The 26,109-nt window shown below is 44.6% G+C and overlaps 1 protein-coding gene across 2 annotated transcripts in view; it reads left to right on the top strand.

Moving 5' to 3' along the window:
- Positions 1-26,109, top strand: part of Ntn4 (netrin 4) — a 95,319-nt gene that overhangs the window by 20,056 nt on the left and 49,154 nt on the right. For both annotated transcript variants that reach the window (XM_041673720.1, XM_041673714.1), the window contains exon 3: positions 15,704-15,982. In XM_041673720.1, the coding sequence (XP_041529654.1) occupies positions 15,704-15,982 (279 nt within the window). The remainder of the gene's footprint in view (positions 1-15,703; positions 15,983-26,109) is intronic.

The raw sequence follows: 26,109 nt of genomic DNA, 5'->3' as shown, positions 1-26,109 counted from the left end.
ACTGGAGGTAGCTGCATCAAAGCCTACATAAGCATTGTGTCTCAAAAACAGCACTCGGCCCCTCTCACGCCACTGTCTCCACCGAGTCAACTGGATCTCTTCCCAAAGAATTGAACCCACCAAAAGTACTCTAAGTCTTTTCAAACTGAGTGTTGCTTAGGTTACAGAAAACCTTTGACATTTAGATTTGGAAGCCTACAGTCACCAAAAGAAATGTTCAGAAATAGAGGTTAGATGCTTGGCATCATAGAAAGAAGAAATGGAGACATTTTCATTGGTGGCTTGGGCATAGAAATAAAAGACAGGTCTTTTTGGTTTGTTTTGGTTTTTGGTTTTTCGAGACAGGGTTTCTCTGTGGCTTAGGAGCCTGTCCTGGAACTAGCTCTGTAGACCAGGCTGGCCTCGAACTCACAGAGAGCCGCCTGCCTCTGCCTCCCGAGTGCTGGGATTAAAGGCGTGCGCCACCATCGCCCAGCTAAGACAGGTCGTTTTATACTCGGCCAGAGGGGTGAATGGTTTGGAAACTATGAGGCAGGAAGTGCTGTAGGTAGTTTACCCAGACAATGAAAGCTAAATTGATGATCACATTTAACTATTTGAAGGACTTTTCCAGATAGAAGATAAAGTGAATTTATCTCCAATATAGTATTTGGAATTACAAGACAGACTATAGCTTAATGCAGAAGACTTTCTGTTAAGGAAAACCATTTAGCAGTGAAATATGCTGCTTGATGGGGGGGGGTGTCTCATAGCAGGTGGGTGGGTCTCACAGCAAGTGGGGGTGGGTCTTATAGCAAGTAGTTGGGTATCAAAACAAGTGGGTGTGTCTCGCAGCAAGTGGGTGTGTCTCATAGCAGTTGGGTGTGTCTCACAGCAAGGGGATGAGTCTTAAAGCAAGTAGTTAGGTATCAAAACAAGTGGGTGTGTCTCACAGCGAGTGGGTGTGTCTCACAGCAAGTGGGTGGGTCTCATATCATGAGAAGGTATCAGCCATAATAGAGTAAACTTTCTTGGTTGACAAATTAGGGTTAAGTAGTCTTTTGTTCCCTTTTAATTCCATAAATAAATAGAATTGTTTCATAGCATTTTTGCTAGAGCTCAGTGTTCAAGAATTAAGGGGCAACTGAAATCCCGTGGAGCTCATTTTTCAAGAATTAGAGACATCTGCCTTTCTCCTTTGGGATGATAGCCTCAGTACAGTATGAAATACAGCGCCAAATAAGAAGCCAATAGTGGTTTAGCTAATAAGCCAACGGTTCTACTCTTGAAAAGCTTCATGACGCAGACCTGAGATTTCCATCTTATTTAACCAGGGGTTTGTCACCATTTAAAAATAAGATTTGCGTTAATGTTTAAAGACATAGGCAAGCTACGTATTTATGTATATGTGTGTGTTTCTGGAGAGTCCAACCTAGGGTCTCTCATATACTAAGCATATATTCTACCACTGAGCTTCATCCCCCAGCCTACTTACGGAAGCTGATACGAGTTCCACTCATCAGCCACGTCTCCTTGGAGCACAGAATTTTCTACTGAGAGCATTTTTGCTTAGAAACCCAATGGCTTGTAAACATCCTTAAAAATTCTGTGCTTCAAAAGACAAAAAAAATTCTGTGCTTTGTGTTTTTCCAGAGAATTCTCTACTCTGTGGGCAGAGGAAAGCATAGCCTACCTTTCTTTCTATGAGTTAGACTTAGCCATCTTTCAGTTGAGTTGACAGAGAGTTCTTCAGGAAGTGCAGTACAAACGAGAGAACCTTCCCGCTTGCCTTTTCAAAGGCTCGCCAGCTGCTGGCCGTTCTATCTGCAGGTCTCTCCTCCTAGACAGCTTCTGTTCCTTTCCTTAGCTCAATTCTTGAAACTAATCCTCGTACTTCAGATGGGAACTCAGTGGGGGAAAGATATGTGAGACTCCTATCTACTGGGGAAACGTTTCACACTGGTAATGAATACGGGTCCTCAAGGTCAAAGTGGCCCTGTCCTACCTACTCCTCCAGTAACAGTAAATATTTGTCCATGGCCTAAGACAAGTCGTGAGGTCCTTTTGAAGTCTGTTTGTTTGGTAGCCAGGATCTCCCCACCAGGGAAACAGGGTTGGAGGCTTGTTTTCAAACCTTAGACAGGACGTTTGGTTGCTCCTGCTAAAGTCTGAAAGAGAGGAAAGGACATCCTAGGGTGGAGTTTGTGTTATAGAAACCTGCCAGTACGTACACTCGTGTTCAAAGAGAAAGCTCACATAATTGTGGTTTTCTGTATCTGTATCTGAGGTTTAGACAGACCCACAAGACAGATAGACAGATACATAGATTGATGCCCTTTTTAAAAGTACTCATTAAAAAAATCTCTATTGTCCCACCTCAGAAAATAAATCCCATTTTCATTGTCACTACCCTTCTGCATTAGAGTACCTCGCAGTCATACTGAAGTGGCCAGGGCAAAGAAGAGTCTGAAAGTTTTATTCTGATTGCTCTGAGTGATGATGAAAGCAAGGCCAGTCCAAAGCGTAAGAGCTTTAAGCTCCAGGAATGAAGCATCTCCCCCCCCCCCCCCCCCAGGTGTTGGAGTTTCCCTCCACTGCAGGGAAAGGATGCTGTCTGCTATTCAGACACTGAGTGTGTCTTAACACAGCTCAGCATAGAGAACAAACTCTAATTTGTTCAGGGCAAAAGAATCTCAAGTAGGACCCACAGCCCTTCAGAGAGGAAGGAAAGAAGAAATGCATTTACGCAAGCAAGCCGCTGCCACTAAATCAGGTAGATTTCCCCCTTTGTCTCATTTCTAACATTCCACAAGTTGCAATTTCCTTGTGGCTCTGAGATGGGATTTCAGTTTTGGCTCCTGACGGATTATCATCTACAAGATTTAGCTTCCTGCAAGTTTAAAACAAACAAACAACAAAAACAACAAGCAAACTACATAATACCTTGGTTTTCAGGTCCTAGACCTAAACAACACAAGACTGAGACCTGAGAAAAGGAGAAACAAACACGGCAGGCCTTAGGGTTGCCTCTGTTTACCAGCGGTTACTCACAGGGCCGTTTCCAAGCCTCAGCAGGGAAAGAGAAACCTGAGCTGAGGAGACAAAGTCAAGACGGCTTCAGTTCTTCAGGGTGGGTTACTAGAGGGTGAGGTGCGGGAACAGGGGGTTGGCTAAGGCTAAGAGAAAAGCTGGACATCAGTTCAAAGGCTGGCACGGACTTCTGGCTGACTTCTGAGCTGGATATGTATGTCCTAAACTTCTACAAGAGTGCAGGGAACACCCCTAGAAAGCCGTAGTTGAGCAATTGTGAGTATTTCTTCAGAGGTGGCGAACGTTTGGTCTTCCCACTACACAGAATGAAAGACGTCGGAATTCACGGGCGTCAGGCTGTGTTACAAGGATTCTCAGGGAGCTTTAGCGGTGGAGCTAAGTGAGCCCCAGAAGATTTGTTCTACCGAAGGTGGTGGCTCAGTGGGCAAGAGTGCTTACTTTGCAAGTGTGGGGATCTGAGTTCGAATCCCCAGCACCCCAAGAAAAATCCAGGCAAAGCTGCATGTCTGTCTAAGCCCAGCATTGAGAGAAGAGATCCACAGATCCTGGGAACTCACTGGCCACCCAACCTAGTAAAAATGGTGAGCTTTTCCTTCAGTGAGAGAATTTCAACGCTATAATGCAGTGTACAATAAAGGTAAACACCCAATGTCCTGCCCTGGAACACACTCAAAAAGGATTAATTTATCACAATTAAACTATTTTTATACCATATTTAAGTCTAATCATCTTAGAGAAGTACATCAAAATCTAACAAGTAACAACCTAAAATTCACAATGTCTAATCCTTAAACAAAATTATCAAGTAAGAAAAAGTGACTCCTAGCCAGAAGAAAAGTTCAGAGAAACATACCCAGCCAAACAAACACAGACAGTAGCATCAGCAGGCAAGGACATTGAAGAAACTATTGCAAGTAGGGCTCCACATGGTCAAGAAAACATGGATGTGTTGAAGAGAACCATGTGATACACTAAAAAGATTCCAATGGAAGGTCTAGAAATAAAAAACACAGCATTCAAATATGCTGCAGGCGTTCAATGTAGAATATATGGTACAGAAAAGTTTGTCACCAGTAGAAACTATATAAGAATGCAGAACAGAAGCAGACGGAGATCAATCAAAGCAATAAAGCAACAGTGAACTATGGGAGAACATCGGTTGTTCAAAAGAGTCTGCAATTGGAGCCTAAAAGAAGCAGAGGGCAAAAAAAAAAAAAAACCCAAAAACAACAACAACAAAAAAACCCACCACCAACACCACCACCAACAAAAAACGATAGGGAAACTGGGAAACTTCCAAACTGAGTAACAGCTCCCAGCCTACAGACCTAAGGCGCTCAATGAATCTCGGGCAAAAAAGACAGAATGAGAAAAGTACCAAGGCTGCCAACAAGATTCAAGAAAGAAAAGGCAGACATTTCTGAAAATAGTGCTGATATAATTCAACCTGTAAAACTTAAAACCGAAATCAAAGAAGCTTTAAGAGCCTTGGTAGTTGGTTCACACCACATAAAAACTGACCTGAAGCAGACTATTGACCCAAACATAGACCTTAAAAACACAGAACTTATAAAAGAAGTTGTATGCAACCTAGGGTTGAGCAAAAATATTTCCAAGATGGGATACAAGAAGCACCAACTACAAAAGAAAAATATAAACTTTGCAAAAAGGAAAAGGCTTTGCTTTTAAAACACTTAGTAAGTGCCAGCCTGTGAGGAAGATTTGGAAAGCTTATGTCTGAATATGTGTTTACATGTGGTAATTCATGGAAGTCATAGCTCAAGAAGAATAACAAAAATGGGCGGAAGGTTTGGATAGACTAAGTCGCAGGAACGAGCCAAAACATGAAACAGCGCTTAATCCTGTAAGCCAATGGAAACCGCAAATTGAAATCGCCATGAGATACCGTTCGTATTCAATGCACAATGAAGGCGACTGATGGAAAACAAGTGTTGACAAGGATACCTAGCAGCTGCAGCTTCTCATTATGCACCCACGGCAGAATACAAACGTGCACCAGCCACCTTAGCAGAAGCCTGGCAGTTCCTTAGAGGGGCGTCATCCACCGCACCATCTAGCAACCGCCCTCCCAGGGACTGCAGTGGCTTCTGCTCTGATGTCTACGTGACGCTTGCGTGTGTAAACATCCCAACCGCCTCTCTACTAAGCGTGGATACGTGACTGCCAATATTCCTCTATTTCTGTCTTGTTTCTGTTTCCTGGTCCCCCGTGGTCTTTCTTAAAACCTTTACACACTGAGTTGCCAAAAGTATTCCACATTCAGGAGGGTGTGGCAGCTCACACCTTCGGCTCCAGGGCCAAGGCCAGCCTTTCTGCCTCTTTCCAGGCCAGTCAAGGCTACCGCGGGAGAGTCTGTCTCAAAGCAAATAACAACAAATAGCTCCTGTCTCCAGCCAAGCCGGGCAAGGTTCCCGGTCTTCTTTTTCCCTGTAGATTTGCATCTACCATTGTTGCTTTTCTGCCTTTGCGTTTTTCACTTCTTTGGGCTTCCACGGGCATACATTTTTTTTTTCTGTTTTATTACATTCATCCCTGACCCTCTCTTACACTCTTCCTAGCTCTTTTCTTCCTCCCTCCGCTCTCTGACCACCGTGGCCCCCCAGTGCTCAGCCTCTGTCTTCTCATTTGGGTGCTGGCACCCACTTTCTTGCCTCTCACACCTGGCTCCTCTTCTCCTGACCTCCCCCCCTCCCCCCCAGCCACCTCAGTCCTGGTTCTTCTCTTTGTCATGTTAATTCTCCAGAAAGGGAGACTCCAGTTTTTTCTCTCTCTCTCCCCTGGTCACCTATTCACCCTTCCGTACCCAGCCCCAACATTAGCTGAATTTGGACTCCAACCACCGGCATTTAAATGTTAGTTGCGCTTCTTCCCAGCTACACGACCTTGGACAAGCTGACCTTTCCTTTTCAGGGTTCCTTTATCTGAAAGAGGAGCCTGAGGAGCACCATTGCCAACACCCTAGGTGTCCTTTAAGGATGAAATGAGATGAGGAAGAATGGAAGGTCTTTATAAACCAGAACTGTTATCAAGTCTGTCTGTGAGTCTTCACAAACACGTATTTGTAATATGCGCTAAGCTTGTTTGTACAAGCAGATAAAAGTTCCCTGTGTCTATAGAGCTCACAGTCTAGAAAGGAACACAGACACTTAAACAAATACAAATTAAAAAAAAAAAAAAGCATGGTAACTTCCAAGTCTGGAGGGAATAATAGATTCTGGAGATAGCACATGGCAGGGACACCTAAGCTGGACTTGTGATGAAAAGGGACAACGAAGCAAACTTCGTGAGCAGAGTGACGTGGGAGATGACACCGGTAAGATAGTGTGAGTTGGCCAGGTCACAGGGTGGGTGGCGGGTGATGATGACAGAGGGGTGTATTGTGTATTCCAGGTGAAGAACAGCTTTGGAAAGGAGCTTTTTAGGAACGAAACCAGGTTCAATATGGCAGAGCAGGGCAGGCCGAAACAAGGAGGTCACACCTGCATTTCCGTCTCAGGGCAGGCAACGAGAAGACCCTGTAGATCCAGGATGTGAGCCAAGCGGACTCTCAAGTAAATGGGTCATCCGTGTTGGAGCAAGACACAGGTAGACAAACAGAATCTGAGAGGCTTGTCAATAAGTCCTTGACTTGGCCTGGCATCACAGGTTGGTCTGTGTCTCAGGGAAAGCAAGGTCCCCAGGGAAATGCTATGTGCCGATCAGTTTCATTTGTAAGAGTACTGTTTTTTTTTGTTGTTGTTGTTGTTGTTTTTTTTTTTTTTTGATATATCCCTACATCTGCGACTCTTGAATAAAAAAAAAAAAAAAACATGCTTCACAGCTTCCTTGTGTGCCACACAGGACCTGGACCGTCACTTTTCCCGATAGTACAATCAATCCCAGCCACTATCAGGATAACAAGGGACATAGGATAATGCAACATAGGTAATTCCATAGTTTAAATTCAGCTTAGACCCGGAATGGCTAGCTTCAAAGGGTAAGTGGGATTTGTGGGGAATACTCTTAAGGGGGAGGTTGAAATGCTGGGTTCTGGTCCTAACTGTCACCAACCTGCCCACTGATCTTGTGAGTCACTCTGAGCCTGCCGGGACTGGATCATTGATCTGAAGGATTCTTCTGCTGTTTGAGGCCTTTGAATCTAAGTGTTGAGCAAAGGAAATGCTAGAATTCCGGACTCCTAGGGGGAATTTGGGGCATTTGTTTTCTGCCCAATCTCTGTTTTTACTTTGCTCCTTTCTTGTTTCTTGTCCCTCCTTTCGGTCCTGTCCTCCTCCCTTTCCTTTGAAGATATTTCAGAAGGAGCCTCGGAGGCTCTAAAACCGTAAATATGCCCTTGAAACACGCAAAGAGGCTTTTGTGTACTTACACCGGGAGGTTATTATCGGACAAGCAAGTCACTTCAGTGCACGGCATTCCTCCGCCCGCCCCGCTGAGGGCTTTATTGGGTTGTGTTGCCCTATCTTAGCAGATAAGACTCTCCCACTTGAAAAGGTGAGCTATCTGATGAAGCAGGGTGCCTAACTCTCCAGGGGTGGAAGCTAAAGGATTCTGCCACTGCCCAGAAGTCAGACATACTTTTCCAAGACAAGTAGGTGCTTTGCTTAAAAATGTTACAGTCAAGGACAAACGTTCTAAAATTAAACCAACCAGCTGTTCAACGGCGGACGCCCACACGTCAATTACTGTCCTCTCCTTATCTAGCCTTCAAGAATTCCTACTCTCTGCAAGGCTTTTGAAAAGCCTGAAATGTCACAGGCTTTCCAAGAGGAACCCGAGCCATGGTGGCAGAATCCTGTTACGCTCACCGCCTCCTCTCACGGAGCATGCGCTCTTTGCGTTTTTCAATTGGATGCCAAACCCTTCAACTTCAATGATGACAGCAACTGACTTCAGATGTTAAGGGGATGTGGCCCTTCCTTGTTGGCATTAAAGACTATCAGAGGTTGTGTGTGTGGATGGAGAAATGGTTCCCGGGCTAACAATGAGGCTCTCTCAGAGAGCCCAAGTTCAGCTCCAAGCACACAATATATCAGGTGACTCCAGGGGAATCTGACATTTCTGGCCCTCATAGGTGTCCATATTCGTGTGCGCATATATACTAACACACACGTACACGATTAAAAATAAGGTCAACCTTTTTTTAAAAAGGAAGAAAGCAAGACAGGCAGTGATGGCACATGCCTTTAATTCCAGCACTTGGGAGACAGAGGCAGGCTGATTCTTTGTGAGTTCGAGGCCAGCCTGGTCTAGGACAGCAAGGACTATACAATGAAACTCTGTCTCGAAATAAATAGACATTTAAAAAATAAAAAAAAATTAAAAAGGAAGAAAACATTAACTTTTCCATGTCTTTTTAATTTACTAACCACAACCATGCACACGACTTTATTATAAAACTGCCAACTGAATGTCTTGGCATATACCTGTAATCCCACATCTTGGGAGGCTGAAATAGGGAGGGGACTGAGCTCAAAGCCAGTCTGCCCTATGTAGTAAAACCTTATCTCAAAAATCCAAAAACCCGCCACCAAGACCACAACAACAGCAAAAGAATTTTCAATGTGTTATTTCTCTCAATTCATATAGGGAAATAAGAGGTTGGGGAAAGTAGAAGAAGGAAGGGAGGGAGGGAGAGGGAGAGAGAGAGAGAGAGAGAGAGAGAGAGAGAGAGAAACTGGTCTTGGTCTGGGCTTTTGAAACTTCAAAGCCTACCTCCTAATGGCATACCTCCTCCAACAAGTCCACACCTCCTAATCCTTCCTAAACATTCCACGAGTGGGAACTAAACATTCAAGTATATGAGTCTACGAGGCCATTCTCATTCAAATCACAACATATACTAACAAGTATGTGGGGCTTACATAACAAAACTTAAAAAGAAGCCTTGAAAGAATCCAACTGTGTCAGCTAGTTTGACTGCATCCCAGGAAAAAGGTCAAGACTACCAGATTATCCAGCAACCAAAAAGTAGGCCTCACCATGTCTTGCAGCCAGCCAATCGAGACTTGCAAAGAAACAAAACGCCAACACACAGTGGGAAGAAAAATGCATCCATGGAAACATGGAAAAGGTGATGAAAAGCCAAAGTCTCGTGTTGAAAGTGTTGATCGCTGAGGTGAAGGACATCCTGGCTGGTATCGGAAGACACCACAGAAGACTGGTGATCGTGATCCAATAAGCAGCAAAGGAAAGAAAGGCCCAGAAAAAGGAAACGAGGTACCAGTGAGCTGTGAGAAAATGTCAAGAGCTTAGTATGTGTGTAGATAAAACTCACAGAAGGAAGAAGAATGGAGAAGAAAAAAAGAAATGATGGCCTTGAACTCACAGAACTCACTGCCTCTGCCTCCCAAGTCCTGGGATTAAAAGCAAGTACTATCACCGCCTTTAATGGGAGTTTTTAAAAGTTAAAACAAAATTAAAAAGAAACAACTGTTTTCTTAGTTCTGAGCCTAGTCCCTGTTTGACTTCTCCTATTAAAATGAAATTTGAGAAACCGTTCATTCATTGTTTTTAGTGGTAATTGTGAAATGCTCTCATGTGCAGAGACTACGGGACATGCAGGAGCCTTAGCTGCTCACCAAGCAAGATCCCAACCTGTGACTCAGTCAAATGTATTCCAACAGGCAAATGCGCACCAACAATGGACTTCTGAGCAAGTGCCATCCTGGAGCAAGTACCAAGGGCATCCATGAGGGTGGGTTATCAATTGGGACTTAAAACATTTCCCACGATAACAATCGAACAGTAAATTTTTAATGTTATGGTTATTTCTGGAGGGCAGGCTCATTCTTTCTTTTTTTCCCTCTCTTTCCTTCTCTCTTCCAAACCCCCACTCCTGCCCTAGCCTCATGTTTCATGAATGATTATTCAACAGAGGCAATAAAACTTGAAGTATAGGGCAATACATAAAGCATATTTTTGGAAGAACTCCTTCACCGTTATGCACCTGCTTTTGGCTTAGTCTTTACTCTGCTTTAAACAATCCCCAGCTTGTCGTGGGATATCTGGACACTGTGTGGAAGTGTATTGCTGTGATTGGTGTAATAAAAAGCTGAACAGCCAATAGCTTTGCAGGAGGCACAGGCTGGGTTTCTGGGGAGGGAAAGAAAGAGGAGGAGGAATCTAGAGACACCAGGAGGGAAAACAGGAGGTACAGAATAGAAGAGAGGTAATGCCATGTGACAGAATGTAGGGGGAAAGAAACAGGTGAATGGTTGTAAGAGCCACTTGAGACAAGTCTAAGCTAAAGGCCAAGCTTTCATAATTAAGAAGTTTCAATGTTGTTTTTGGGGGCTGGTGGTGGAAAGGAAAGTCTGTCTACACCAGCTCAGGACACATAAAAACATACATTCTGTTTTTACAACTTCTCAATATACTGCTGGGTTTAGGGTCGTTGCTGTTCCTTTTTTTTTTTTTTTATGAGCGATAAAGAGTTTGTTTTTGTCTTACAGTACAAGAAGACAAAATGTGTCATGGTGGGGGAAGAAGTTTGGCAGCCGGAGAGGGAGGCTGCTGGCTACACTGTATCAGCAGACATCAAAAGGGAACAGGAAGTGAGGCTGGGCTATACAACCTCAGGGCCTACTCCTAACTATCCACTTTCTCTAGCAAATTCTGTAATATGTGACAATCCAGGGAGGAGGAGGGGATCTAGTCAGTTTAGGACTCTTTAAGGAATTAAATGAGGACATAAGAAGCAGAACCTGAGCTGAGACTCCACAGTCACACATGACATGTTAGGGATCCTAGCCTCACAGGAGTCAGGCAAGCCAGGTGCGTGTGGTGGCACCCGCCTCTAATCTCAGCACTCTGGGGGTAGAGGCAGGTGGATCTCTGAGCTTGGTTGATTGAGCAAATTTCAGGACAACCAAGGCTACACAGAGAAACCCTGCCTTCAGAGAGAGGGGGGCGGGGATGGGAGGGTCAAGCAAGATCAGGGATTGGATAGGAGAAAAATCCAAGATTCATTCAGAAGGGCAGATAGTTTTAAGTTCTGCATTTTCTTAGCTCCGTGGATTTTACTTTTAGAAGTTAGGAAAATACCATGTAAGTCCACATTTCATGTGCAGGGTGTTCATTGTATTTGGCTACATGGAGAAGGAAACAGCCTCATTGCCTAACAATAGCAGCCTAGATAAATAAATTATGTCACCCACACAATGGCATTCTAAGTAGGGTTTTTTAAACTGTGTGGCAATGTTTCTTGCTCTCTCTTCTGCATCAGAATTACCTAGCGGGTCCACTAAAACTTTGCTTGCTGAGCCAAGCTTGCGGAGTTTCTGATTTAGTGGATCTGAGACAGGGTCTAAGAATTTGCTTTTCTAAAACAATTCCCTAAGAGTGCCGTAGATCCAAGGACTGTACTTTCAGAACTAATGATATACAGGCATATTTTTTGACCCAGAAGAATACTCACCAATTGTACAGAATTGATGACAGTCTATACAGGAGTTTAGGAGGAAAGATATTATCAAGTTCATATTCCTAACTGTCTGTGGCTTAAAAAAAACAAACCCATAGAGTGGGTACTTGTCTTCTAAATTATGAATGGAACTTCTCTGTAATGAACAGAATGTCAGTAACTAAAACACAATAAAATCACTTAATTTAAGGGAAAAGAGTCCTGAGGCACCAGGCATGGGCTCTAAGAGGCTGGAAGAAGGCTCAGTCTTGATCGGGAAGGCGGGCTCCTGACTCAAGGGTACTGGTTGGGAGTGTCCGGAGGCAGAAGCTCAACGACGCATCAACCCCCAGGCACCTCCTGCTCTTCAAGGGGACAAAACATAAAGAGGCTGATGGGAAATGAAGGGCTCCCACAGCGCCTTCCTCCTCTTTAGCTGTGACACACAGGCTTCTTCTGGGTGGGACCCAAGGGCCACCTGCCAGGAGTTCACAGCATCTGCATTGGCCTACTCTGTTTCCTGATGTAGGCTAGATCCCCTTCCCAGAGTATCAGATTAAGGCGTCTCCTCTCTGGAAAAAAAAGATTTCGTGGTTTAAATTCCCGTTCCCTTTTGTGTCTGTGGCACTCTGCTGTCTCCTTCCCAGCACGCAGCCGCAGGGGTCACGATGTCCCTTCCCGGCTGATAGCAGCCCGCCAACTGTGGTGTCATGCACACCCAGCACAGAGCCCCCATTCAGCCTCCCTGGGCTGGGTTCAGGAAGCAAAAGGGCCTCTAAGTTTCCCCAAACCTTGATCCATCGCGTGCTTTTGCCGAACAACTCACAGGGCGAGAGGGGTGGGGAGGGAGAGGGGATCTCGGTAAACGTCGAGAACGTCAAGGGTAAACACGTGACCGGAACAGAGAGCAAACAGCTGTCCAGGAAAAGGAAGGGTGGGCAGACAGAAGCCTAGAGGCTTCTCGGCGGGCAACGCTTTTCCAGCGCTGGGTCATGTCTCTCTATGCCTGCGTGAAGAACTAACAGAGATGTCTCCTTCACTGCCCATGACAGCTCCAGCTTTGGAGAGTTTTGCTTGTCAAGTGTTTCAAAAAAAAAAAATATGAAGCAGGTTCTGATGTCTGACTTTACAAAGCAAAACCCATTATTTCCGCGGCAACTCTCAACTCAGTGACATGGTATTGGGTCAGAAAAGTTGATTCCCCGTGGTGTCGTTTCTCACCGACTTAATGTGGTTAAAAATGGGCCAGAATACTTTTAAGATAACATTTGTCTGCGTCTGAGGTGTTTAGGAATGCACGCACCGCTTAGTTGATAATGCAGCCTCTATGACTTCTGTGCCAAGCTCTTCCCTCTCCCCCTTGGATGCTGTGAAATTCAGCGGAGCATCTATCTGGGGCTGTTTACTTGGGGGAGGCGGGGCTTCCAAACTCACCGTTACACAGGGGCAAAGGGGAGTTTTGTCATTCATTAGTCAGTTACCAAAAATGCATTAAATGCCTACAAAGTGTCGGGATGACTCCTGGGGACTACCCCCAGGAAGCGTTCACTCTGCCCTGGGAGGACAACAGACCAAAGACTGTCAGGGACTAAGCATGGGTACTAAAGTACTGATTGCTGTTAGTGCTCTAAGCAGACTGTCAGGTACTAAGCACGGGCATATAAGTACCAAGGACCAAAGTCAGGCAGGGCCACTGAAAACTTTTTTTTTTTTTTCTGAAGAAAATGGGTCTTTGACAGGGCAGGGAGAAGGACGGTTAAGCAAGAGGGTGGGGGTAATTCGGACTTCCCCTTTGTACTGCAGGGAGACGCTTTGTGACTTCTGTAGAAAGGCCAGGGGTCCACCGAGTCCCGCGCCAGTCAGTGTTATATTTGATCGAGAGCAGTGTTATCCTCACGGGCAGGGTGTGAGGTCCTCCGCAGCGGACCCCTTCCTTTCCATGCTTTCGCTATAAACTACATTTCTTTTGGGTGGCGGGGTGTGTGTGGGGGGCGTGATACGGGGTTTCCCTGTGTAGCGCTGGCTATCCTGGCACTCGCTCTGTAGACCAGGCTGGCCTTGAACTTGGTGATCCACCTGCCTCTGCCTCCCAAGTGCTGGAATTTAAAGACATATGACACTATATTTTCTGGCCATTTCTTTTCTTTCTTTCTTTTTCAATTTTTACAATGTTTATGTCTTTTGTGTGTGTGAGACCTTTGCTTCCATGTGTATGTGTGCCCCATCCATGTGTCGGGTGCTTGTGGAGTGCCGAGAAAAGCGTTGGACTCCCCCGAAACTGGAGTTATGAATATTTGTAAGCTACTCGGTGGGTGCTGAGAACTAAACCCAGCCTTACAAGAGCAACAAGTACTCTTAACTGCTGGATCATCTCTCCAGCTCCCCCTAAAATCCATTCCTAAAATGAAAATTTTGTATCCATTCCTAAAATAAAAATTTTGTATCTAAAGCATCCTTAAGAAAATATCAGTTTAAAAAAAAAGAAAGAAAGAAAGAAAAAGAAAAAGTGGAAATAATGTGGCGGATATAGAGAGCTTCCCTAGCGGGTGAGCCTGTGCAAAGCCCATTGTTTGATCCTTGGAAGAAAAACAAATTGAAAAAAAAATTATTTTTCTATAAGGTCAACTTGGATACATTTTCTCTAAGTGGTAGTTTTTCCAAAGCCTACATTTGAAAATTATGTTCGTGCTACTTAGTTATCAAACTATTTCTGGTTTTTGTTTATTATTGTTAGAGTTTTTAAGTCCTTACAGCCCAAAGGATGCTCAAGAATCTCAGCATGCTCAAGACTGACTAAGTTTTATTCTATGTCTTTATGAGTCCTGCATAATAAGCATGTGTTTTTAATACTATTTCATGTTACAGTACTTCAGAATTTCTCATATCCCTGTTTCCACTGGCTGTGGGCAACCTTGCTCCTCCAGGTAGCAGGCAAATTGGGGACTGTGTGCCACCCATACCAGAATCACTTATGACCCCCACACTGAGAGACTCACACATGGGCAAAGGTTTCTTCCAACCACCCAAAGTGCCCTCTGAGCCCTCCTTTGTCCAGTTTCCTTCCTCAAACCTCAGAGTCTTCTGTAACCTACAGGAGAGCAGCAGGCTCAGTAGTCACGTGGTATATTTAACCAGGAGCGCTGTCGGAAGCTTGGTCAATCTCTTTTGCTCCTCACACTTGGATCGAGATGACTTCTGACTCATTTCAGAAATCAATCTGTCCTCAAGGGCAGCACATTTCCGTCAGTCTGTCCTCAAGGGCAGCGCATTTACCATCTGCAGGGATACTCTTTTTGTAAAAGTGCCTACAAATGTGGAATTCAGTTCCAGAAAAGGAAAACCCAAAATATTTGCAGAACAGAAATAATGGCCCCAGTTGTTAATCAATTAGTCTTTGAAAGGGTTAAGTTTCACTCCGAAATAGAAGCTCCTGGATCTTGGCTTTATAATTGCTTCTCAACTGGCTGTCCCGTTCGATTTTTGACTATTTAATAGGGTATCTATTTACTGAAGGGATAGGCATCCAACCCAGGGCCTCCCTTGAGCTACACACATGCTCTGATTCAGCCACAGCCCTCCTTCTTTACCTGTATAATCTGTGCTCTGGGAAATGATGCTATCTTTTTAGAACTTGCAATGACTCATGGGATATCTGGCCACACCCTCTCACTGGCTCCCTGCAGTGCAAGTCACCCCACCACAGCCTCTCAAGGCCCTCCCTCTTTGCAGGTCATGTTTGTTTCTTACTCTTTCCAGCCCCTCTTCCCTTGTTCACTGGTCTCCAGTCACATGGACCTTCTTTGTTTGGTTTGGGTTTGGTTTTGACACAGGGTCTCTCCATGTAGCCCTGGCTGGTCTTGAACTCTTGGTTCATGCGATCTTCTTGCCTCGCTCCTATTTGCCACCGTGCCTGGCCTGCTGTTCTTGCTAAAATAAATCAAGCTTGGCTCTGCCTTGAAGCCTTGAAGCTTGCTGTTCCTTCTGCTCAAAATGCTCTTCCCAATGACCTGTGCATGGCCACCGTCATGCCTGCTGGTTACTCATTGTGTCCATCTGTATCCCAATAGGAGGTACACCTGCTCCTTAGAATGACTGGGCGGCTCTTCTCCAGGTGTGAGCGAGGTCTGAAAGCCTCAGGTTATCTTATCGCGCAGATAACCAGAGGTATAAATCAAACTGGGGCTACGGCTGGCAAACAGTCCGGGGCTTGCACACCGCCTGTGCACACATGGTGTTTTCTTCTCCTTGCAGGTTATTTTCAGAGCTCTGTCACCACCGTACGACATAGAAAACCCTTACAGTGCCAAAGTTCAGGAGCAGCTGAAGATCACCAACCTCCGCGTGCAGCTGCTCAAGCGACAGCCCTGCCCTTGTCAGGGAAACGACTTGAACGCAAAGCCTCAGCATTTCACACACTATGCAATCTATGACTTCATCGTCAAGGGCAGCTGCTTCTGCAATGGCCACGCTGATCAGTGTGTACCTGTGGATGGCTTCAGACCCGTCAAGGCCCCGGGAGCATTCCATGTGGTAGGTTAAAAAAAAAATAAATACCCATAAGTTACCTTTGGCTTTGGGGACCACAGTCTAAGTCCCCTGAGTTGATATCTGCCTAACAGTGTTTCTTTTTTCTTCCTTGCTATCCACTCCTCTGACTCTACTCAACTCATGAAGAGCTATTAACTTGTTTTTGAAGCTTCAATTTTGGAATAATAGTCAAGTATGATAACTAGATTCCTTGGGAAATATCATATGCCATGACCTTTGTATCTAAAGTGTAATGTGAGCAGGATTGAGAAGTTAACATGATCATACACAAGCCACCTTTGGCTTCGGGAAGTAGGGACCACGGTTATGGAGCGAGGAAAACTAGATCCTCAGTTCAATGTCTGGTGGCTTTGCGGTCCATCAGTAGGATGGGATAGCAATACACTGTGAGAAGCAACCTGAACTCCCATCACCAGAAGGCAGAGCAAACCTCTCCTGCTTCCTTGTTCTTAGAACACAGACATGTAGATGGAGTCCACGCATTTGTTCTTGGTCGCCCAGACCCGAAATAATCACACAGAAACTATATTATTTGCAATAATGTTTGGCCAATAGCTTAAGCATATTGTTAACTAGCTCTTGTATCTTAAATTAACCCATCTCTATTAACCTGTGTATTGTCATGAGGTCGTGGCCTACCGGCAAAGTTCCAGCATCCAGGGTCCGTCTCCTGTGGTGGCAACATGGTGTCTCCCTGACTCCACCTCCTCTCTCCTCCTCTTTCTGCTTGGAACTCTCGCTTTGCCCTACTCTGTGCTGTAAGAGGCCCGAAGAAGCTTCTTTATTAACCTGGTATTCACGGCAGACAGAGGGGAATCCCACATCACAGACATATGTCTTCCACCTATTTCCCTTCAATGCTGCTCGTCTCTTCCTGAGGCCAGGGGATGTGGTTTTAGGGTACCCACCTCCTCAGGACCCAGCAATTACCTGAACTGGACACAGGTACACAGTAAGTGAAAATTAGAACTCAGGTAGAAGGTATTTGTAAATCGGCATTGATTGCCTTCGCTTATCTTCCAAAACAGAAAAGCTCTCGGACATCAAGCACTTCAGAACTATGGGTGGGGATTAGAAGAAGAAGAAGAAGAAAAAAACCAAACAACAAAAACTAAGTAGAAAACACTTCTTTTTTTTTTTAACTTAACATTTTTTCTTTACCTTTTGAAATTAATTTTTAGCTACCATACAAAGTAACGGATTTCACTGGGATATTTTCACACTTGCCTGTCATTTTACTTTGGGTTTATTCAGCCCCCACCCTCCACCCCACCCCACTCCTCCCCTCTTGCCATCTCCCCTTCCTAGAAGTCCCTTTCGTGTCACATTCATTCTATTACCCTCTCTTTAGAGCACCCAAATAGCACCCTTTCTGCTCTCCTGTCCTACAAACACACACACACACACACACACACACACTTGCATAAATACATACTGTGTATGCATGCATATATAGATCTAAACCTAGATTCTGCACATGAGATGATACATGCTATCTTTATGAGTGTGCCTTACTTTATTTAACATAATGATCTCTGCTGTCATCCACTTTTTTGCAAATGTCACCATCTCATCCTTACAGCCCAGCTGCTCATGGTCCTCCAGGCTGGCTAGTCATATCCTGCATGCACTCATTTCTTTAATTCTACACATCCCCAAGCAAAGCAAAAGAAGTAACAGCAGCAATGACCAACAAAATGGAAGAGACTTACACTAAGAAGGCTTGAGGAACTTGGGCTTGGAAGGTATATGGGAGGCTGGGCCAGGAATACTGCAAGTTCAAGGTCAGCCTGGGCTACTTAGCAAGACCTTGTCTCAAAACAAAACAACTCCAAGTATCTATAGGATATCATGTAAAGGGTAGAGTCTACAGTTTCTTCTTTATCTTGGTCCTGATGTTGGGCAGGTCGTAAACTGGTTACCCAGCAGGACACCGTATGCTAATAGGGTGGAGTTGCTGGGGTAACTCAGATGATTAGGAGAGTGGCCAGAGAGTGATAGCAATGATTACCTCTAAGAGTGAGTTCAGTTCTCCCCAGATGGCAGCTTTCATGTAGCCAGTAGTTATTAGTTTCTGGGCCGGGAAAGACTTTTGAAATAATACTGCAGCAGACAAAGAACAGAATAATTTTGTGGATCTCAATTAACTTTGTTCCGGGATGGTTCAAATACAAATGACCCAGAGAGTCTAGACATGAGTAACTACTCCAGCAGGGATGCCCAGCAGCCAAACGTGGTCGTCAACAAAGTTCAGACCTGAGACCTGCACAGTCAGGTCACACGAGAGGTAAAGGAAAGCTCATAAGGTTATAAGCACCTTTGTGACTTGTGTGGGGACCGTATTTATAGGTAGAGCAGAAGGCAGGGCTGCCCGTGGGCTGCATGACAGACATGTGTCAACCAGAAAGCATGGTGGACAAGTGTCAACCAGAGTGCTCATAAATCTTGGCGAGTTATGGCAAGGTGCACAGGCCTTTTGTTCCCTCGGTGTCTTGTCCTCCGAGCCATGCAGAGTCCTGAGCAAGAGGGCATAAGCCTTGAGCCTTGACGCCCCCAGCACATGGCACCGAAGGGGTCCTCAAAGAGTATTTGTGGAATGACTGACCTATTAAACAGCTGAGTACCCCTTACCAACTACTGAGTTGCTGGAGTCGAACGCTCACGCGCATGCATTTGGAAGCAGTTATTTCTTTTTCCTTTAAACAGAGGTCATCCGACTGCAAACTTTCAAAGAAACCTTCGACAAGGTTTTCTTCATCCCGCTGGAATCCATAAGGGAAAAATTACTCAAACTTAATGATTTTTTCCTTAAATATAGAAACCTTAAAGTATAATTATTCTAGACAGTATCCTGTCACCCAGAGAATTATCAAACAATAAAAGGAATGGATAACTGACCAAGAGAAGTCGCAGAGTCCGGTTCAAAAGGATGTAGAGTGAGAGCCCCGTTCTATAGGAAGATCCTGCGCAATGGAAGCCTCATTTCCTGGCTGGTCTCAGGCTACTTCGAAGTTGAAATCAATTTAATTTTCCAACGGTCCTAGTTTCTGGCATCTCTGAAAGCTGAGCTTCCCCACAGCGGGGTAGCTGAACTAAGCGTGTTCCTGACTGAACCAGGGCAGGTCAAGTCAAGCATGGAGCTAGCACCAGAAAGAGAGTAGAACCCAAGACAAGTGGCCAAGACTGCCAGTCTTTGGGGATCTGGTTTCCCAAGGATCTTTGTCCTGGTCCTTAGAACCAGAAAAATGCATAACTACTTAGCACGGAAATGGTTGAATGCAATCTTATTTTATTTTTCCGGATTTGTGAGGAGTCAGTGATACCAGGCTGAGTGTCGCTTATCTAGAATATTTGAGACTAGAAATATTCGGGATTTTCAGAAAGTCCACATATATGTGATAAGGTTTTCCTGGGAATGGAGTCTGAATCCAAACATGAAATCCATTTGTGTTTAATGTGGACCTTGTACACAGAGTGTGAAGATAACTTTATACAATAGTTGTGGTGCATCCATGTTTTGGCTATGACCCATCACATACATGTGAAATTTTGCCCTTGAGCTCTCTTAATGGTATCCAGAAAGTCCTGGACTTGGGATTTCAGAAAATCCAGGACTTTGGATTAGGGGTGTTTAACTTGCTTTAAATTTGGAAAAGGGGGCGGAGGAAATGGCTCAGTTGCCTAGCTGTTAGCTGTGTAAGTACGGGAGCCTGAGTTTCCATCTCTAGGGTCCACGTGAGAAGCCAGCCTGGGTGGCTCACATCTGTAATCCTATAACTGGGAGGCACTGAGACAGGAGGATCTCTAAACCTCACTGGCCAAGCAACGCAGCTGAATCACTGAGTTCTGGGGTGAGGGACTGACTTAAAAATAAGGTAGAACAAGGAAGACATCCAATGTTGACCTCTGGCCTCCACATACGTGCACACGTCTGCACATACATGAACACTTACACCACACACATACAAAACCGAAATCTGGAAATGGTTGCCACTTTTGACTTGCTGCATTCTTAGGTTGCTTAGCTGAGCGAAATGCACATTAGAAGACTAATCCTTGTGCTCAGTGACACAGACGACGGTCAACTGTCATCCCATGTGTGCATGTTTGTCAACACTATTTCATACGTGAACGTGACTTATGACAGCTGGATTAACAATTTAGGACTTCAGAGTAATGTCTGGCCTCTTATGAAATGCTATTCTTTTATAGGTCACCTTATTATAGGCATGTTCATATAAGTGTGACTCTTTTCATAGGTACGTTCATAGAAGTGTGACTCTTTTCATAGGTATGCTCATAGAAGTGTGACTCTTTTCATAGGTGTGTTCATAGAAGTGTGACTCTTTTCATAGGTGTGTTCATAGAAGTGTGACTCTTTTCATAGGTATGTTCATAGAAGTGTGACTCTTTTCATAGGTACGTTCATAGAAGTGTAACTCTTTTCATAGGTGTGCTCATAGAAGTGTGACTCTTTTCATAGGTATGTTCATAGAAGTGTGACTCTTTTCATAGGTGTGTTCATGGAAGTGTGACTCTTTTCATAGGTATGTTCATAGAAGTGTGACTCTTTTCATAGGTATGTTCATAGAAGTGTGACTCTTTTCATAGGTATGCTCATAGAAGTGTGACTCTTCATAGGTATGTTCATAGAAGTGTGACTCTTTTCATAGGTATGTTCATAGAAGTGTGACTCTTCATAGGTATGTTCATAGAAGTGTGACTCTTTTCATAGGTATGCTCATAGAAGTGTGACTCTTTTCATAGGTATGCTCATAGAAGTGTGACTCTTCATAGGTGTGTTCATAGAAGTGTGACTCTTTTCATAGGTGTGTTCATAGAAGTGTGACTCTTTTCATAGGTGTGTTCATAGAAGTGTGACTCTTTTCATAGGTATGCTCATAGAAGTGTGACTCTTTTCATAGGTGTGTTCATAGAAGTGTGACTCTTTTCATAGGTGTGTTCATGGAAGTGTGACTCTTCAGCACTTTTCAGCTCTTGGAGTGTGGTCCCTGAAACAAAGCCATCCATACTTCTCAGTAGCCTGTGAGAAATGGGAATTATTAGGCTCTGCCCCGGAGTGACAGGAACTCTGGAGTCAGAGCCTGGAGTCTGCTGAGCAAGTCTCCCAAGTGATTAGGGTGATTCGGTCTGAGATGACTGGAGATTCATGGACAGCAAACAATGTTCCTAGGAGTCACTATAACAAAGTCTGATTTTCTAGCTTAGAGTTCTTTTTTATTAAGATGAAAAATTTAGGATTTTTAAAATTTTATGTGTACCAATGTTTGGCCTGCCTACATGTATGCCTGCATACATCCACATGGATGCCCGTCGGATCTGCTGACTGGTGCTCCGTGTGGATGCTAGGACTCGACCCTCAAGTCTTTTGTAAGTACGACAGATGCTCTCCACAACTGAACCGTCTCTCTGGGCCCAGGCTAGGATTCTCAGTGGATGATGGTAGTGAATCAGGAAGTTAAAGGAAACGACACCTGTTCCATTTTCCTAAGCTGTGTAAGACTCTAGGGTCATTCTTTATGAAGGGAGATTCCAGTAGGCAGCTCTATGTGTCCTTCAAAAGGAATGCCACTTCCTCCCCCTCGCCGTTCCAAGATCGCCTCCATCCCTTCAGCAGCTGCATTTCCCCTCAATGGTTCCTTTTTCTGGAAGGCAGAACATGGCAATGACGAGTCAGGAGCCATGCTGGGTGCCAACCAGACGTGACCGTGACTCACTCTCCACAGTGTTTGCTAAGTCACCCCGTCTCCACACACAACGAGGATAACATCTGCCTTCATCGGCACCGTGAGGTTTCAAAAGCATGACGGTTTTAGGCTTGGGGATGCGTGCCTGTGGTCCCAGCCCTCAGGAGGCAGAGGCAGGAGGATTCCACATTTGAGGCCAGGCTGGACTCTGTCCTGAAATGCTGTCTCAGGAAAATGGACATAAACCCTGATGGCTGATGTCTATCCTAGGGTGAACCCTGCTTTCCTCGCTGTCCTCGTGCTGCCGGATCTCAGTTACTTCTACTGCTTTTCCCACATAGACTTCTTCCCAGTGCAGATGAAAATAAATCAGAGCTCGTGGGCTGCTTGACATGTTTACAAGGCGAGGGGTTCTGTGGCTCGGAAAACTGTACTTTGCTTCCAGCTTGCTGAGAGCCCAGAGATCAGGTGAGGGAAAGAACCGCTTTGCAGCTGTGGGGGACTGGTTCAGTTCCAGTTTCTTTTCTAGCAGCTGGTGATTTTACAGCTGTTGGATGATGGATGGCAATGAAAAGGAACATGGAGAATTAAAAAAAAAAAAACACCAAAATATCCAATCCACTGGGTAACACCAGAACCCTCTGAGTACCATGGAAAATTGCTTAAAGGCCTTGAGCTACACTTGTTAAGGTGGATTTATATTTCATAATGAGAAACTCATTTAAAAAGAGGGTCCGTGACTATGACCAGGAAGGAAAGTCCTTTTCTGGGCTTGGACTGCCATCTTCAGAATAGATCTAAAAGTATGTGTCAAGCAAGTCAGGTGGTGGTGCATGACTTTCATCCCAGCACTGGGGAGGCAGAGGCTTGTGGATCTCTGTGAGTTCAAGGCCAGCAGGGCTACACAGAGAAATCCTGTCTCAAAAATCAAACAAACAAACAAAAACGGGTGCCAACTATCACATGAAAGATGCTTGGAGAGAGCTTTATGGATGCTTGACCTCTTTGCTCTATTGTAGCCTGCTTCCATCCTTGCTAGACTCAGAATCCGTGGTGCATTGCCATCACCTGTCTCTCCTCCTCCTCCTCCTCCTCCCCCTCCTCCTCTTTATCCTCCACTTCTTCCCCCTCCTCCTCCTCTTCATCCTTCACTTCCTCCTTCTCCTCCTCCTCCCTCCCCTCTTTTCTCTGTTCATAATCAGTTACCCTAGTTGAATTCACATCTTCCACAAGAAGAGAATGAGCTTTTGAGTCTGGTGGGTATTTTAATGCGGCTGTCCCCTTAAGAGCTTTAGGGAAGCCAGTGCACACCTCCAGGCATTAGTTCCTCTTCCGTGACAAAGACGATGATGCTACATTGTGAAGATTAGATTCAGTGGCTTTTGCAGCATGATAGCCCAGGACTTGTTATTCCACAAACATTCAATGAGGGGTGAATGTTGGTATTTATAGTCCACGATAGTTTGTTTCCTTTTTCTGTGCTAAGATCTAAAACTGACTTGCCGATGTTCACTTCCAAATATGGTCATGTATCCTACTGCAGGAAAAGATTTTGAAATCTCGATTCAATCCTCTCATTTAATAACACCATCATTTTGAACATTTGGTTCTTTTCCCACAAGACCTTAAAGATTAGTTTTCTGATAATATAATATATATTTCACGGACAGCACTTTTTCTTCTAACTTTATGTGTATGAGCGTCTTGCCTACACATATGTATATGGATCTTGTGCGTGCCTGGTGTCTGCAAAGGCCTGGTAAGGGTACTGGATCCCCTGGGACTGGTGTGATAGACCGTTTTAAACAGCCATGAAGGTACTCAGATAGAACCCAGGTTCCTGAATGACACCCAGCGCACTTAACCCCTGAGCCATCTCTCCATCTCCCTGACGATATTCCTGACTTATTTATAATACAGGAAACTTTTTTAAAGAAGATGCAACTATGGTCTTAAATCTCTTCTGTATTTATGATACTCGAGTTGTACTAACATGGATAAGTATACTCATAGTCAGTTGCAAAAGAACAAACAAAAAAACGATTTCTGGGTGGTGGTGGTACCTGCCTTTAATCCTGGCACTCAGGAGGCAGAGACAGGGGGCTCTCTGTAACTTTGAAGTCAGCCTGATCTACAGAGTGAGTTTCAGGACAGCCAGGGCTACACAGAGGAAACCCTGCCTCAAAAACCAAACCAAACCAAACCAAAAGAAACTATTGCAGTAAGACCATATGCACGATTCTCAAGTAGGCCCCACACCCTTGTGCCATTGGGTAGCTCTGCCAGGCGTCCCAACCACTCAGAGGGATGAGTGATCCCGAAGCCTTCCCACCCAGAGGCATTGAAAAAATGATCAGCGCTCATGAAAGAATTCCTGGTGGGGCTTCTTTCAAGAGTTCTCACAGAATCCTTAGATGTTTGTTTGTGGACCTTTAGTTGTTTCACAGTGAGGTACGGTCAGAGGATAGAAATGCCTGAGAGCTAAGATGCTGACGTCACAGCTGCTGCCTCTGAAGGTGAAACCGAGAGCCAGCGGAGAGGTGCGGGGGCGTCTCCAAAGCGCTCGTCCACCTTTTCACAAATGTAGGGAAACAAAATCTTGTCTCTTCCACAGTTTGACCTACTAAAAGTGCGGAAGGAAGAACACGAACTTGGCGTTTTCTTTTCTTTAAAGTGCCCGCTATAGATAAAGCACATCTCATTTTGGAAATTTTCTCATGAACGCTCCCAGCACGGAGCTCTGCAATCCATACTGTAGATAGTTGAGAGCTTGGAGCAGCGCCTGCTGCCTGCCGAAAGGCTGGGTCGCCCAGTCTCACAGCTGATGTGATGGGAGGGAGTGGTAAGCGAGAAACTATGTGGACAGAGAAAGGGTTTACGGTAGCTGTCTCACTTATGGTTCATAACCCGTACCTCTATGGCATTTCCTTTGTATCGTGCCAACTTTGTAAGAGTTGGAAATGTACTTCAACTTGTCCTGAACAATTTCATTCAATAAACTGCGATGTAAGTCCTCATCCCCCCTTTCCAAAAGAATGTTTTATTAACATACACTCACACTTATACATACACGTATGCACACATGAGTGCACACACAGACACACACTCATTTTATAACTATGGAAGGTAGAGAAAATTCAAAGTTTTTTTTTATATATAATTTCACTTTTGAAACTGGGTCCTGCTGGAACTCACTATACAGGTGACCCTCAACCTCACAATCCTACTGCCTCAGCCTCCTGAGAATACAGCCATTTTAAATTACAGGGAAGCAGAGTGTGGTAGACATTCAATTCTCCTATAATATAACTGAGACTGTGCTTGTATTACACCTTAGCAATATTAATATCTAATGCAATAAAATAAAATGTGGGTGGGGATATAGAAAGGCTATAATATTTGTTAAAGCCAAGTAATACTGATTCTAGTAATACAGAATTCTGATATCATTTTAGCCCCTGTTGAAATAACCAGGCTAGCTAAGGATAAAACAATTATATTTTATTTATTATAAAGGAAAACTCACGAAAAGGGAAATGAGAAATCCAAGCACAGCAATGTCCAATGGGAAAAGGCACAGAGAGTGTACACAGAGGTGCACACCTTTTTACCTGGGTCCCAGTGAAGCCAAGCCTTAACCAAGACCCACCTCTTAAAGATTATTGGTTAACAAGGCTTTCCCCATCAAGCCCCTCTCTCTAATTCTTTAGATACAAAACCAGAAAAAGCTGTTGATTGATTTTGGGAGTGACAAGGTCTAGCCCCGAACTTTGGGATTAAGGACCCTCCTGCTTCGGCTTCCCAAAGAGCTGGGACTGCAGGCAGGAGCCACAGCACCTCACCGGAAATCATGCTTTCAATATATATCTTACTAGCTTTAGAAGAGCTCAAGAGCAATGGGAGGTGATTAGATAATTTGGCCATACCGTCCGAATCTGCGCAACCACGTCTATCCCAGAAGTTAAGCGAGGTCGACTCTGGTTAGTACCTGGATGGGAGAAAGTGACTGCATTTCTTCCATTATTGAATGTGTTCTCTATGGTGCTAACCATAGAATTATGAATTATGAATTATGAAGTTCATAAGACGCATTTGCATCTCTAAAGGCACATGGCCAGGAGTAGGATGAAGCTATTTCCAAGGGGCCGGGGTTTCACTGTGCAACCAGATGGCTTTAGCGAGGGGGGGCGGGGGGCATGGGAATTAAAGGGACCCTGATGGGTTTTATGTTCACACTGAGCAGATCACTCACGGTGATAGTGCACCTGCGCTGTGATTCTCGCTTGCAATTTCATTTGATTCCTACACATAATGAGAACTTCCGTCACACATAGTAGAGCTGTGGGAACAACTACATCCAAGCTTTGCCACCTACTTTCAATCTTGAGCGGAAAATTAAAA

The sequence above is a fragment of the Microtus oregoni genome, unplaced genomic scaffold (assembly GCF_018167655.1).
Source record: "Microtus oregoni isolate MIOR12 unplaced genomic scaffold, Mior012 000001F_ref0000356, whole genome shotgun sequence".
Taxonomy (NCBI): Eukaryota; Metazoa; Chordata; class Mammalia; order Rodentia; family Cricetidae; genus Microtus; species Microtus oregoni.
Note: the sequence above shows the minus strand (reverse complement) of the source record. Positions and strands in the feature narration are given on the sequence as shown.